Source organism: Bos indicus x Bos taurus, chromosome 11 (assembly GCF_003369695.1).
Source record: "Bos indicus x Bos taurus breed Angus x Brahman F1 hybrid chromosome 11, Bos_hybrid_MaternalHap_v2.0, whole genome shotgun sequence".
Lineage (NCBI taxonomy): Eukaryota > Metazoa > Chordata > Mammalia > Artiodactyla > Bovidae > Bos > Bos indicus x Bos taurus.
In genome coordinates, this window is record NC_040086.1 from 59,532,833 (window position 1) to 59,548,221 (window position 15,389).

General features: G+C 34.5%; 1 protein-coding gene across 4 annotated transcripts in view; it reads right to left on the bottom strand.

The window, feature by feature from the left end:
• The window catches only part of USP34 (ubiquitin specific peptidase 34), a 240,584-nt gene that overhangs the window by 14,153 nt on the left and 211,042 nt on the right, over nt 1-15,389 (bottom strand). For 3 of the 4 annotated variants that reach the window (XR_003513389.1, XM_027555581.1, XM_027555583.1), the window contains 11 exons: nt 15,203-15,307; nt 15,069-15,113; nt 14,242-14,346; nt 12,644-12,791; nt 7,817-8,451; nt 5,938-6,095; nt 4,592-4,670; nt 2,944-3,070; nt 2,143-2,250; nt 1,000-1,104; nt 760-884 (listed from right to left, as the gene is read on the bottom strand). Coding sequence is in view for 3 of the 4 variants with exons in the window: in XM_027555581.1 (XP_027411382.1) it covers nt 760-884; nt 1,000-1,104; nt 2,143-2,250; nt 2,944-3,070; nt 4,592-4,670; nt 5,938-6,095; nt 7,817-8,451; nt 12,644-12,791; nt 14,242-14,346; nt 15,069-15,113; nt 15,203-15,307 (1,740 nt within the window). In the remaining variant the exon portion in view is untranslated. The remainder of the gene's footprint in view (nt 1-759; nt 885-999; nt 1,105-2,142; nt 2,251-2,943; nt 3,071-4,591; nt 4,671-5,937; nt 6,096-7,816; nt 8,452-12,643; nt 12,792-14,241; nt 14,347-15,068; nt 15,114-15,202; nt 15,308-15,389) is intronic. The other variant, XM_027555584.1, reaches the window with a different exon arrangement.

Genomic DNA, 15,389 nt, shown 5'->3' on the forward strand with positions numbered 1-15,389 from the left:
GGATTTTAAAATGTGACACTTGAGTTCTACAGACATATCATCAAGAAGAGTGAATTAAATTTGATTTTTGAAATAAATTTCAGATTATTTCTGAAATGGTTTCTACTGTATTAACTATTTTAAATATTTTATTTAATACAAACTTCTTAAATGCATTTAAGATCCAAAGATAGTGGGCAAGAGAGAATGTGAATAAAGTGGGTGAGGAAAGATCAATTAGTGAAAAAATTGTTTATGAAGTCTTAGAACTAAGATAAATTATCCTGTGTCGATGTTCCCTCTCTCTATAATTTAGAATTAGCTCTATTTTAGAATAAGTATTAGAGAACCAGAATCAGGCTACAAACGATGATAAATTCATCAATCAGTGATAATTAGGCTTAGGTCAAAGAATTATAATTAAAGGGCAGTAAAAGGAGTCATTGATTATATGGTGAAATATAAACAGTAGTCAGTACCTAACTTGACCTTTCAGATTTAGATACATGACCCATTTACAATTTAGCCTAGTGACAAATACTAATGAGACTTTCTGTTAGGATATTTTTTGAAGGGCAAAAAAAACTTACTACTTGTGCTTATTATTGATTTTGCAAATATTCAACCAACATTTCAGAGCAGGAAAAAGTCCAAATGAGTCTAATCTCCTTAGGATCCAGAAAATGGTCATTTAAATCTAATATATTCATAATGGCCAGAGGGGAAGTTCTAAATTACTGTGTACTAGAGAAACATGGTTTTCCTGGCATCCCAACATACCTTACTGGTTTCCACCATTGTGGGCAAGAGGCACATATTGAGTTCAGGGCGCGGAGGCCGAATATTGCTTTTCCCTCCTATTAGCTTGATATTTTCTCGACAAGGGAAATAAGGTCCAAGAGACACTAAGACATTAAAAGTGTACAATAAGAATAAATGGAAAAAATAAATCTCCATGTTTCAGTGTGCAGAAAGATTAAATGCCAACCATGTCAAGTACTGTGCTAGATGAATACATACTTGGTATATTACTGTGATGATAAGTACAATGGTTGTGCTGTAGAAATGGAACCAGAGTATGAAGAAAGTCATGGGGACTCAAAAGCACAAGTTCCTTGAGGACATCTGAAAATAAAAACACAATGTTGGCATTAAAAACTGGAGTGTGGACCTGCTATCTTCAAATTCACCAGTCCTACTGGAGTAATTGATGGTAGTGTGGCAGCTAACAAGTTTTAATGAGTCTCACACTGTCTGAGCTCTCAGCCCCAGGACAAACTGTCTGATGCTTAACCAAAAATGGATCCACAGAGTTATTAACCACAACAGGGCATCATTAAGAAACCGAAGTTTAAAACTTAAAAGAAGCATCAGGGACAAGTACAATGGAGGAAATATTTAATGCACACTGATTATGTTTCTTCATAAAATCAACCAAAGCAAGGGTTGAAATTCTTTGGATCTGCGAATCCTTCATCAACTTTGAAGTAACCTTCTCTTCTTGATGGAGCAGTACAGGCCAATAATTCTACAGAACATCAGGCGACCTGCCAAGATTAACTGCTCATATATATCTACCATTTTGAGAAACTATAAACAAATAGCTACAGTCTCTAAAGATGACTTAAATGGCTTATGACAGTAAAACAACAAATGCAGTATGAATTTAAACCAAGGGTTTCCTTTAATAGATATAAATTATCATTTTATTATAAATATGCAATTAATAAAAAGCTAAAATACTCAGGAGTCCAAGAACAGCTACCAGGAAGTATCTCTAGACAAAAAGACTCACTGAAATAATCACCCCAACTCTTTACAACGTCAGTTCTAATCTGTAAACATCTGCATGATTCTACACTGTTTATATAGATTGGAAGATTTCAGAGCTGGAAGAGATCTAACCTTAGGTCAGCATGCCCAGATATATGAAGTGACCTGGCGTATGATGACATAGTTAATTACTGATATGTTAAGAAACAGAATTCTATTTTCTTAAGAGTCTGCTGGCCAGTGTAAGTCACTCATAAAAAGTACAAATGTCTTCCAAACTCTACAGAACTAACATTACATCTTATATATACACACATACACACACACAGGATCCCATAAAAATGTTCTTCCATTAGGCTTTTACACAGGTTTATTTTCCAGGTAACTTACCTATACAGGCATTTCTAAGTTCTGGAGGGCTATAGGAATTAAGAAGAGTTAACAGTTTATGGGCAAATTCAATTCGCTCCTGCCACTGGATTAACGCTTGCTTCACGTCTGGAAACACAAAAGCATACGTAAATATGCCATCTGAAGTCAAACTTCTTCACAATTATTTTCTGTTGTAAACTACAGAATGCTAAGACTAAAACATTCAAATTTATTACATAAACATCTTTAGTGAAAGCTAAGTGATTATTTTTATAAGATAGCTACTATTGTTAACCTTGCTAGATTTCTTAAAACACATATTTTCGTGATTGTATGTCCCATTTTCTAGAAATTCACATACATTTCAAAGTTTATATGATTTTTACAGGGACACAAGAGGTAACTGTTTTATAGTTATTTCTCTTGAAAATAAATGATCTAATCTAAGCCATGGAAGTTTCCAGCTGGAGAACCTTCACAAATACTCATGTTGTTACTGTGCCTGGAAATATTTTCCAGTCTCCTAAATCTTTTTTTTTTTTTAATATTTTATTGGAGGATAATTGCTTTACAATATTGGGCTGGTTCCTGCCATACATCAACATGAATCAGCCACTAGCATGCTTGCCTATTTTTAAGGCACGAATAAAGAAAATAAACAAGAACATTCCAGCTTTACATCAGGAGGTCACAAACATTTTCCTAATGGTTAGCTAACATTAGCCTTGTAAAGACAAATTCTCTGAAGCATGTGGTTTAAAAAGTCTTATTTCACTCTTTAATTGTTAAACTAATAAAAATAAGTAGGATTAAGCAAACCTTTTCTCTGAAGATATGGGCGTGTAGACTTCAAAACTGAAAGGAATATTGACAGAAGTTCTACTAAGTCTCCAGTCACATGGCAAGCTGTGGCTTCATGATACATCATGTGCAGTGTGTTGAAAGACTACAAGTGATTAAAAAAAATAAAAACTTCATTCCACTTTTACTTTATGGAGCCACAAAATTATACCACTCATCCTCTATGACATGTTTTCAGACTCAGACTATGAGTGTGCCTATGTGCACAAAGCAAATGTATCTGCTTTCTACCTGCAAGTCAAAGACCCCCATTCAGCTCTTTTAAAGCACAGAACAGACCTCACTCTCAGAGTCTGATATTTTGTGTTTACATTTTACTTTGAACAAATAATTTATTTAATTAGACATTTACGGGGGAGGGGGTGGTGGTTTACTGTTTGCTCTAAGTACACATTTCTAAGACTGCAAGTTTCAAAGATTACAAAGCAGCAGTAACAACAGGAAGACTGGGGAGAACAGGCTACTGTTTTAACTAACTTTCCAGAGTTTCTATCAAAGACAACGGTGAAACTGCTGTCAGTCATAGTAGGTCTAAAATAGTAGCAGTAAAATGGTAGGTCTAAAAGAGGTAAAAGAACTCCAAAGGTAAAATTCCTTTAATCATATTGGCTTGTTAAATCTTTTGATTCCTTTAACTGTACTAGCTAATGAAACCCTTGGTTTCTATTTCATTGTACACCAATGCATCATCTTCCTAATCTTGTCAAATCAGTTCACCATGGCCTATAAACTACTCACAATTCACAGGTGAAAATTCATAACCTAGAATCTGTGACAGTACATAATCTGAACAATGTACTCATGTGACATTTAATGTGTTAGTTGTGAGGACAGAAATCATGACTATCTTGTTCACTGCTATATCCCCCGTGCCTAGCACAATGCCTGACAGAGTAGACATTCAAACAGCTGTTGAAGAATTAAGTTCTCATTACTCTTCTTCACAAACTTTTGTTTTAGCCAGACAGACTTTGCTTTTGTTGAATACAACCAATACTTTCTTACCTTTGTGTTGATTAAATCATTTACGTTAATCCTTTTCTATTTTGTCTCTGCAGGTTCACATTCTTCAAAGCAGAGTTTCATATACTGTATCCTTATTCTATAATACCATCAACTGAAAAAACTATCCTACCTTTTAATTTTCATAGTGCCCTTGGTATGTACTCTTTAACCTTATCTCCATTGTTAGACTAAAGGGTACGATGCACCTCCGTAGACTTAAAATCATCGTAAGAGTTGTGGATGTTCAGTAATTATGGGAAGGATGAACAGTTGATTTTTAACCACCTATAGCAGCCTCACTAGGTTCCTCTAATGAGGAACGCACATAAGCGCACTCTTGAGAAACTGTGTCAATTAAATCCTACAAATTTCATTCATTTCTAGTCCTACAAATGAAATGAATGTATGTAATTGTTATGGAAAAAGAAAACAGCATGCTTAGTACCATGATGTAGTTATTCTTAGAGTATAAAGTAGCATTTACTGATTTGCATATTTAAAATCCAGACACCTATAATAAACTCTAAATATACACAAAAAAAGTTTTGGTGAGAACATTAAATTGGAATAAATCTATAGTAAAACACAATAAAGCATTTACCTCAGTCATCAGGATTAACCCTCGATTAAATACAACAAGAAGTCTGTCTTCATCAGATTCTAATAGTATTCTGAAGGCACTAGAAAAATACATAAAGTCCAGTTTGAGAACTCTGAATCAGAACAGAACACTTACGTGGTTGGCGGGTGGGGTGGGGGTTGGGAGGTCGGAGAATAAGTAAACTGTCATTTTGGTTCTCTACTTTCTTACCTAGAAAAAAGACAGCTACATCTAGGTCTTAGTAATTTAATAAAAAGATAATATTTAAAAAGAAATCTTCAATGCAACCTGGGCGGGGGACCCCAAAACTTCTGTTGGCGCTGAAAATAATCTACATAATAATCATCCATAAGTAGGTTCATTACTCTTATTAACAGACTTTCACTATCAGTACTGGAAACTGCTATTATACAGTACAGTCGGAAATTCTATTTTAGTGAGATGTTTTTCTTTCCTTTTTAAAAACAGTTATCAGGAAAACTCCAAATTTTCTTTTGAAAATAAGCTTTTAAGTAGCAAATCTTTGGAAAACAATGTTTCCAAATTAATGCTAAAATTTTGAAAGTTTCTTCAAAGAGTCTTGGCAAGTGCAGTTAATTTGATCTTACGTACTAACAAAGATTCAAATTTTAAGGTTTTCTGAAGAAGATAACCTTATCTATTGTGGGTTGATTACCTTAAGATTCCACAGTGTTCAAGAGAGTACTGCCAAAAAAATGTGTGTCTAATAAAAGACATCAGTCCCAAGTCTCAGATGCAATACACAGAAAAGAAGTTAATCTAGACTTTATTTCTACAGTTAAAGGGAATTAAGTGTAATTTGTAGCAGTTCCTTTATAGCTATTCAGTAATTTCTGAGCTCTGAACAATTAACTGTAAAGATGATATTTTGTTATTTTGGCTAATTCCTATAGTTAAAAAAGATAGATCTGGGCTAAATAAAAGAAAAGTATCTTAACAGTGAAACTTATTCAGAGATGGAGTAAGCTATCTAGAGGCCTCTAGAATTGAACTGTCCAAGCGTAAGTTAGGATGAACTGCCAAGAGAGAAGGATTCAAGCTTTAGGTGGAAGATCATACATTAAGGTTCCTTCCAACCCTAATGATTCTGATAAAACACACAGAGACAATCCAAATCAAAATAAAAACTATTCAAAAGCAGCTAGCTAGCTCTCAAAATACAAAGTCTGCCTAAGTGTCAAAAGGTTTAAATGCTTTCCCAATAACCTTAAAGAACTGGTAAACTTTCTCTTATATAAACAATTTAAATTATTCCTCTTTAAGTGTCAAAATGATGTTCCCTTACTTGGAAAAACAAAACAAAACCATCAAAAAAATTTTTTTACCTTATTAAAGTAGTCCAGCAGGACCGGCCATCTAAGCAACGTAAGTAACAACTTATGGTTGTTTTCTTAAACTGTTTAATATCTTCTAATTCTTCTTCTCTCATATCTGGCCTCTGAGCTATGAACAGTTGCATCAGGTTAAATAATTCTTCTACTGCCTGAAAAGGGTAAAAAGCATAGTGATGACCTTTTAGCCCTATACCATTTTATAGTATCTGTTTCTCATTTGTAAGTGTTGTGCTCATTTAGCTAGCTCTTAAAATTATACAAATTAACTTAAATTGCAGTGGCATTCATAAACAATTAAAAAATCAGCAATGGATTCTATTTTAAAATTTTAATATATTACTTACTAGAAGAAAATTACCTTAAAATAGAATTTCAAGATTAAAACCTATAAGTAAATACAGTTCAACTATAGTCCTAAAACTATTTAAATTACTAGTTTTGTAATGTCAAATATATGTTCCAGAGACGCAATGCCAATCTTTTGTCTCTTTTAAATGAGAAATTATTACCTTGTCACAAAGATTTCATACACCTCAATTACACCTGAATACCGTTTTTTAGAAACTCTTTGTGGCAATATTTAGAGTGATCTTTCCAGACTGACAGATGATCCAGTTCAAGCCACCTGATGATGAACCACTTTTGGTACTTATTATACTCACTTTATTATAGGCATTCTAACTTTCTTGACAAAAAATTAGATTATTCTTTCTGGGTAAGAAAAACAATTCACTATATTATGTCTAAAGGACAGTTAAGTTCCTTTATTCCTTCAATAGGAAAAAAGTACAGCACCCAATTCAAGGATACTAATATTTAAAATACCATTTACTACAGTCATGTGATTGAGCTTTTAAGTAAATCTTGAATGTCTTGAAAAAGTTCCTTCCTTCTACACTCCCATCACCTCCCATTTAGCAAAGTATTTCTCCTATTAGCAGTTTATGGTCTTTGGGTTGACAACCGCTTGAAAAAGGGTTCTGCACTCTGCTTCCAACCTCCTTCCCAGATTTATACCCTCTTGGTGTAAATTTGAGTTTACAACAAAGAGTAAGAAGCAATGATGGAAAGAAATATCCAAGAATGACAGCCTAACATGAAGAGAGGAAACTTTAATATAAAACCTATAGTCTGCAAAGAAAAACGAATCAGACTTAGATGGTATATATTTGTATTCTGACAGGCCCACCTCTTAACCATTTCATTCACTTGAATGTAGTGTGAACAAGTGAAAAGGATTCCCTGGTGGCTCAGATGATAACGAATCTGCCTGCAATGCAGGAGACCTGGGTTTGATCCCTGGATCGGGAAGATCCCCTGGAGAAGGGAATGGCAATCCACTCTAGTATTCTTGCCTGGACAATTATCCATGAGGTTGCAAAGAGCCAGACACAACTGAGCAACCCAGCAAGCAAACATGAACAAAGAAACCAAAAAACAAAAAACCCTAGGGAACATTCTCAGCTAAGAAAATATTGTCTAGCTCACAGTTTAGCAAAGCATGTACATCTTGATAATAAATATCTAAATAGTGAATACTCACTTCCTTAAAACTATACCACAAAGCTGAATTTTCTGATTAGGTATATATGAAAAACTCATTAACAAAACCACAAATTAACATAGATAAGTTCCATTAGAGATAAAATTTCAGTAATCAAACTAAAAAAATTATCTACACACTTATCAGTTTTTCCCCCACTTATCAATTTTATAACATTTTACAAATATAGTCAAGAAAACAAATACACCTATAAGAACAGTTAATTAGACTATACTCCCATATTTTGTCACTACACCCCACAAGGGGAAAAACAGGCATTTCCAATTAATTTGAGAATACAGATACAAGAGTTATCATTTTACTCACTCCAGGGTATTGGCTGGCATGTGGTGTAAGATTCTTAAAGGCCCACTGAATGTTCTGGTGAGAAGCCAGTTGTCGTGTAAATGCAGGAGACTGCTCACAGCAGAGCCTCAGAATGCCATAGTAGGCAGGCAGCATCCCACGGTTAAAAAGCACCACATCCTGATCATCATGGTCAGCAAGGATGTAATTGAAGGCAATGTTCTTGGTTACCACTGGGTTCTGAACAATAAGGCGGATATTCTCTGGACAGTCAGCACACACATTGTACCAAAACGAAAGCAAAGCCTGTTTATTGTGATTTGTAGCTATTGCTGGCTCAGAAAGTTTAGGCTGGAAAAGGTTCCACAAATCCATGAAATATGTGGAAAACATCAGCTTCTCAGTTTTGGAAATTAAACAGTAAGTCATAAAGCTAAAATAGGGCACTAGCTTTGTAGTGCCATGAACAGCAGCATCAACATAAAGTTTGGCTCTTGAGAGCAAACCAAGGAGCACGTTGTAGACCTGATGTAGGACTACTGTTGTGTCTGGACTGAGTGGAAGGTCACGGGTTGGGATGTGCAAAGACCTTGTTGACCGGAACATCTGGCGGAATGAATTGCTTGGTATAAGGGACACCAGAAGATAAGCTGCAGCTATAAAATGTAAAACAAAACTGTCAGATGTTTATAAGATATGAAATAGACTGAAGAGCAGTCATTAAACACAAAGCCACTCTTCCCTGTAAAAATCAAAATGAATAAAAATTAAAGAGACATGAACATCTCTTTTAATATCTTTCTGCTCTACCACTCGTACCAGAGAAAGATCCCAAGGAATGACAAAAACAGACGCCTTCCATTCTGTCACTATTATTTTTAAGTGGTGACAACAATTGCAGTAACTACTAGAAAGTTTTAAACCTCTTCTGTTCAGCTTTCCCAAGATACAGAATTTTCCCATTTGTTTTTATCATTTTATTTCTTCTCAGGGAGTAACATGGTTTAACAGGAAGAACACAGCATTTGGGGCCAGAAGACCTACGCTGTCTGACAGGGTCAAATATTTAATTTAAGGCCTTAGTTTTCTTCCTCCTTATCAATTATTACAAAATATTATTATTTTGTAGATAATGGTAAACTTACATTATAAAAATAGAATGAGATTTATCTAAAAGAATTTTGTAGTATAAATTATATATACATATGCCAATTAGAGAACACCAACTTTGGAAAATCTTTAGAAGTCTTCTAGGCTAACCCTGCGTGCAAAGAAAGAATCCCTACCTTCAACATATATCTGAAAAATGTTGTTAAGCCTATGGTATAATTCTGAGAGGATGACTCATTAGTTGAGTCCATCTGTAAAAGGAGTTAGTATGAGCTAGGTACTTTACAAATATTATCTCATTTAATCTGCACAGTCATTCTCGACGTAAGTGATGATACATTGGAAAATTTGAATCTTGGAGAAGCAAAGATCAAGATCACACAGATAAAAAGAGGGGGACCCAGATTTTGACCTTGAGAAATGATGATGATGATGACAATGATAATGGTAACAAAAACAAGAACTGCTAAAATTTATCAAATTCTTAAATTTAACAACACAGCTTTATGTACTTGGTATTACTTTTATTATCTCCACTTTTACTCAGACTTAAAATATTAAGACAACCCCATTTTACACAGTTATGGCAGAAATGGAATTCAAACACTGATTGTCAGACTCATGAGTTAATCTTGTTACCAACATTCAATACAGAGCCTTCTCAAGGCATCTAATGGCTTAGCACAGCCCTTTGCAATACACCTACTAATTCTGTCTCCCACTATTCTACCTATAATTTGATAACTTCATTTGTACTGCCAAAGCAAATGATGTTAGGGTTTCTAAATTAACTGTAAACTCTTTTACAGATTTACTTCAAATTAGACTTTACTTTTGCGCAACACTCCATTTTCTATATATTTATCAACTAACTATACACTGCTCTGGTTAGTCTGTTTCAGTTAGGCTCAATTTGGTACGTGTTTCAAATATAAAAACTTGGCATGTAGGTGTCATCTTGAATAATTTTGTATAAAACTGCAATTGAGAAAAAAATTTTTGATTAAAGAAATTATTCAGTTTAAGTTAAATACTTTTAACCCCATATTTTATTGTGAAAAAAATCCCAAATACCCTGAAAGGTTGAAAACACTCTACCAAATAATGGCCCATGGACCCACCACATAAAGTCTATAATTAACATTTTGTTTTGCTTTATCAGATACTTAACCATCTACTTAGTTCTATAAAAGTTCCGTGCTTTTAAATAAAAAGGTAAGTTCTGCTAGGGAGAAGAACACAACTTTTAAATTATATCTATCTTTGAGAACAAACATGAAGGTCAATGTGAAAGAAAAGACCATCTTTCTAAAAACTGCCTTGCTAGAATATAATTTAAGAATTCCCAGTTCTAGAGAACTTAGAATAAAACTTCCATTTCTACAAGGTAACTCAACTATTCTAGGCCATCTATCATGTCACCATTTTTCTTTTCTCTAAACATTTTAAACAGTTATTCTTTACAATTTTGTAGGATTTAAAAGTATTTCTCTGTAGCTTTTCTTCTACACGTTACCCTAATTCTTACTGAGTTATATTACTCTATTTAAATATTTGGCTCCTATGTTCAAACATTCAAAAGCATGCTTTCATATTTCTACAGTCTTCATTATTTTAATTTTTAAATGATGCATAACTATTTCCTATCTAAACATCTAGTTTTAATTTTTCACAATTATAACTAATGCTATTGGACATTCATATATTGGATGACTTACTTATACTAGAATCCCTGAAATGGTATTACGGAGTTGAAAAAGGGAAAAAAAAAAATTTTAAGGATCTTGGTACATACTGCTAAACTGCATTTTATAAGGATAATATTAACTTACAAAGTCACTGCAATGTATGAGATGCTTTCTTCAGCACCATTATGTATGTTAGGTGTACCAGCTAGCTAAAAAGCTTTCCTTCCCTTTTTTTTTGGGGGGGGGTGGGGGCGGAAGGAGGAAAGGTGGTTCAACATAGGTTTTTAATTGTCTTATGGTCCGGAGTCAGGACATAAACACCAACCAGCATATGTGTCCGCTCTTACAAATATCCCATTACTGTGGTGTTGCCTAAACTGATAAGAAGAAAAGCCTACGAGCAGAGCACCACTGCCAATCCATGTGTACCCATGACTGACACATGTTCTCCCACTTCTACTGTGACATTATTACTACAGTACACTTGTAGTGTACCAACACTGACACATTACTTTTAACTCAGTTCCACACTTTAGATTTTAATAGTTTTGTCGTAATGTTCTTCTGCTTCTAGGATCTCATTTAGGATACACCAGATTCAGATGTCATGTCTCTTTAACCTCCTCTTGACTGTGACACTTTGTCGGACTTTCTTTTGAAGACCATAGTAGTTTTGAGTAGTGGTCCAGTATTTTTGTAGAATGTCCCTCAAATGAGTTTATGTGATGTAGAGTAGACTAAGGTTATAGGATTTGGGGAGGAAGACCACATAATGAAGTGCCCCTTGTATCACATTATACCAAGGGCACATGCTATCAGTATGACTTATTAGTGACACTTTTAACATTAATTACCTGCCAGAGTTAATGTTTGTCAAGTTTTTTCACTTTAAAAGTTATTTTCTCTATCCGTAATACTCTGTTCTTTGAAAGCAAGACACTAAAGCTGATACTCAAAGGGTATGAAATTACACTCCACCTTTGGAGGGGAAAGATATACAAAAATGATTTGGAATTCTTGTGTATGGGGGATGCGCCTCCTCATTTATTTGTTTATTCAATCATTCATTTGTATTAGCATGGACTCATGGACATTTATACTTTGGATTATGATTCAGTGCTATGTTAACTGTTTTTCGACCCAATGTGTTCCAGGTTTGGAGACTGGGAGATCATCAGGTTGGTTCTATGTCCCTTCAACATATCCTTATCATTGTTTCTGGAGCATTTCATTACTTTCTGGTTCTACAAGATGCTCCAGGCTCATCTTGTTTATTCCCTGCCCCAGTCCTATAATCAGCCATTTCTCCCAGGAACTGTGATTCATTTTACTAGAAATGTTATTCAAAAACATGGATCTGGGTATTCGATGTGCTTGCTGCTTTCAGAGTGTCACTCATTGTTTGCGCTCTCAATAGAAAACTAGGAAATACAATTTTAATGACTAAATTGAATGATTAAAGAATTTTTAAGAATGAACCACTTTGATTTTTATTTAATACTATCAAAAGAAAACACTGTGTGTATTTATGAGCAGTTTCCTATTCTGTGAAATATCTATTTTTGCTATTTGTCCATCTGTCTTCCAAGATCTTTGCTTATTCCCTTCTGGCCTGGATACAATAAAGATAGTCATCATTTAACTCCCATAACTTTAGAGAATATTTTCTCTCAGCCTGTACTGTTTTTATTGCTACTTTTACCCTTAGCCTTCTCAAGTTATTTTTAAGACAAGATCTCTTCACTAATGCTGATCATGCTTTTGTGACTCTACCAAAAAAGGAAACAAAAATGATGGTGGTGGTGATGTCACCCAAGAAAGACAGTTTCCTATACTTAAAAAAAAAAAAAAAAATTACAGATATTTGTAAAATACTGTCATAGGTTTTCAAATACTAATAAAACTTTGGCCTTTAAAACAGTATTTCAAAAATAAACAAGAGTATCTCTAAGAGTCTTTTTGCATTATATACAATGAGCATACTATAATCACCTTAAAAACAAAACTTGGAACAACAAACGGTTTGTTAAATTCTGAATATTTGACTTACAAGTCCTGACTCTAGGATAATTGTGAGCCAAAAGAAACCGCTCAACCCAGTTTTCCATATTCTGTAGAACCCAGCTGTGTGCCAGTTTGTTTCGGGGTGTCTGCACTGCCAACCAATCCAGACACTGAGAAGGATTGTATTCAATCACCTACAAGTAAAATGACAAGAACAGAATGTAAGTCTAAGTGCGTGAGCAGTTACTCTTTCAAACTGACTTTTGGTATATACATTAGACACTTGAAAGCTAAAACAGTTTCCTGAAAACTAGAACCTGAAAGAAGTTTCACACCCATGTTTTTTTCTCCCATTTTTAAAGCAATTTATTTTTATTAACAGGAATATGTTCAAAAAGTTTTTCTCAATAGTTTACAAAATCAAATTATATTAACCAAGGATTCTAGCAAAGGACCAATAAGAGAAACCCAATGACTTTTAGGTCTTAAGTTTACAAACTTATTTAAAACTGTTTTCAGGGCTTTCTTGGTGGTACAGTGGACGGGAATCCGCCTGATAGTGCAGATGACACAGGTTCAATCCCTGGTCCAGGAAGATCACACATGCCACAGAGCAATTAAGCCTTTGCAGCACAACTACTGACACTTTGTGCTCTAGAGCCTGGGAGCTGCAACTGCTGAGCTCACGTGCTGCAACTACCGAAGTCCAGATGCTCTAGAGTCTATGCTCAGCAACAAGAGAAGCCACCGCAGTGAGAAGCCCTCACATCACAACTAGAGAGTAGCCCCTGCTTGCCACAACTAGAGAAAAGCCTGTGCAGCAACAAGAACCCAGCATAGATAAAAACAAATAAACAAAATTAAAAATTTTTAAAGTATACATTAAAGTGCTTTAATTCCTTGAAGTTTCCATCTTTACTTTTCTTATTGTTTGACCAATCTGCTACTATAATTGAGAATGAAAACTAGCTCAGTATACTGCTGGAAAGATTTTCTTCATGGAAATCTAGAGGTTGGAAAATTATGGATTGCAGGACAAATTCTGTGGTTTGCTTGTTTTTGAGTTTGTATTGGAACATAGCCATGCCCACTCATTTATATTTTGTCTATGGCTGATTTTATGGTAAAACAGCAGTTGAGTGGTTGACAGAGACCATATGGCCCACAAAACCTAAAATATTTACTATCTGGCCTATCAAGAGAAAAAGTCCACCAAGCCCCTAGACCAGCGAGAGGGCATTTCCAACACTCAGTAAGAAATTCTGTAACCTCGGCAGTAATTCTAGAAGAAAGGTAGTGTTTGGTGCTTTCTCTGTATTTTCTATCAACTACTGAAAGCAGCTAGTTTTTATTTCTAGGGCTTCTACCACTTCATGGAATCTTTGAGAGCAGGGGAATGGGAATGAGAACCTCATATGGACTAAAGGTTGTTTATGATTCTACAAGAAAGTCTTTAAACATCTGAGACACTAACTAGCCAGAAACTCTTCTTCCTTTAGATCTTCTGACTAAAAGCCATCTTTTCTTCTCTTGACCTGTGACTTACTAAAACCATTTTGAGTTACCCAAGCAAGAAGAAACTAGTACTTAAAATGGCAGCGATTGTATTAGAAAAATAAATACTAGAACATCTACAAGACTTACCTCCCATATCCTCTGCAGAATGTAAGATGCAAAGGGAGGCATTCCTGGAGGTCCACCAGCAAACTCCATTAGCATAGTCAACAATTTAAAGAAAGGATTGGCTGCCTATAAGACACATACATGACTGCGTATTTAGATCTGGTGAATCACTTACTTTTGCTAGAAAACAAATATAACTCTTCTACAGATCACATTTAAATCTGCTGTATTACGTTAGAGAGATTAGTACTCATACATATGAACCTGAACTATCATAAATCAGCAGGATGAGCTCAGGATACAGTGTCAATTGTGCAGCAGCCACATGTAACAGAAAATATAGTTTTCTGGATGTCAATTTAGGGGGAAAAAAAACTCTAGTTAATGAGACAGCCATGTTTATAGAAAAGTTTAGATTAAAAGTTTCCTGTAGCAACTTTTGCTCGCTGAGGTAGAATTCATATTAATATTTGAAATGTATTCTCAAAATAGCTATAACATTTTCATTTTTAAAAAGATACATATTTATCCACCTAAGCAGAATTTTAGTTAGTTCACTTTCTTCCAAGGTACAATATGACATATGCTTCAAACCAAACAACTTTAAAGCTTAGTACCTAGGTGACACACTGATATGTTCAAATTATATGTTAATTTAACTGGGAAAATGACATTTGTGATAAGACATGAAGAGGTAATTCAATTTATTCAAGTTTTAAAATAGGTTACTATATTATGGGGGAAGCCTTGACAAACTTTTCCTCAAGAACAGTTAGAAAGGTTCATCTGAAAGCATGGTCAGTGCTCACAGTAATTTGAAAAACATGAATTAACAAATGTCTACATACCTCAGGAGTCAATTTTGCTATTGATGTGAAAAGCATAGATACAATCTAAAACAAAAAAAAAGTGGGGGGAGGAGAATTTCAGAATATTCTTCCAAAAATTACCAAAAAACTTTTGACTGTTTCTCAGTACTTACATGTTCTGCAAGTCGATTATTGTATCGACAAAGGCTGAAAATCAGATTACAAGTTTGTCTTATATTGATGCCATCACGAATATGTTGAAACAAGAAGGGAAATCCCTGTCAAAAGCAAAAGTTGTTCATTTAAGAATTGTTTTGTTATTTTTGGGATTATCAAGTGGTCTAAATATTAAGAAGGTAT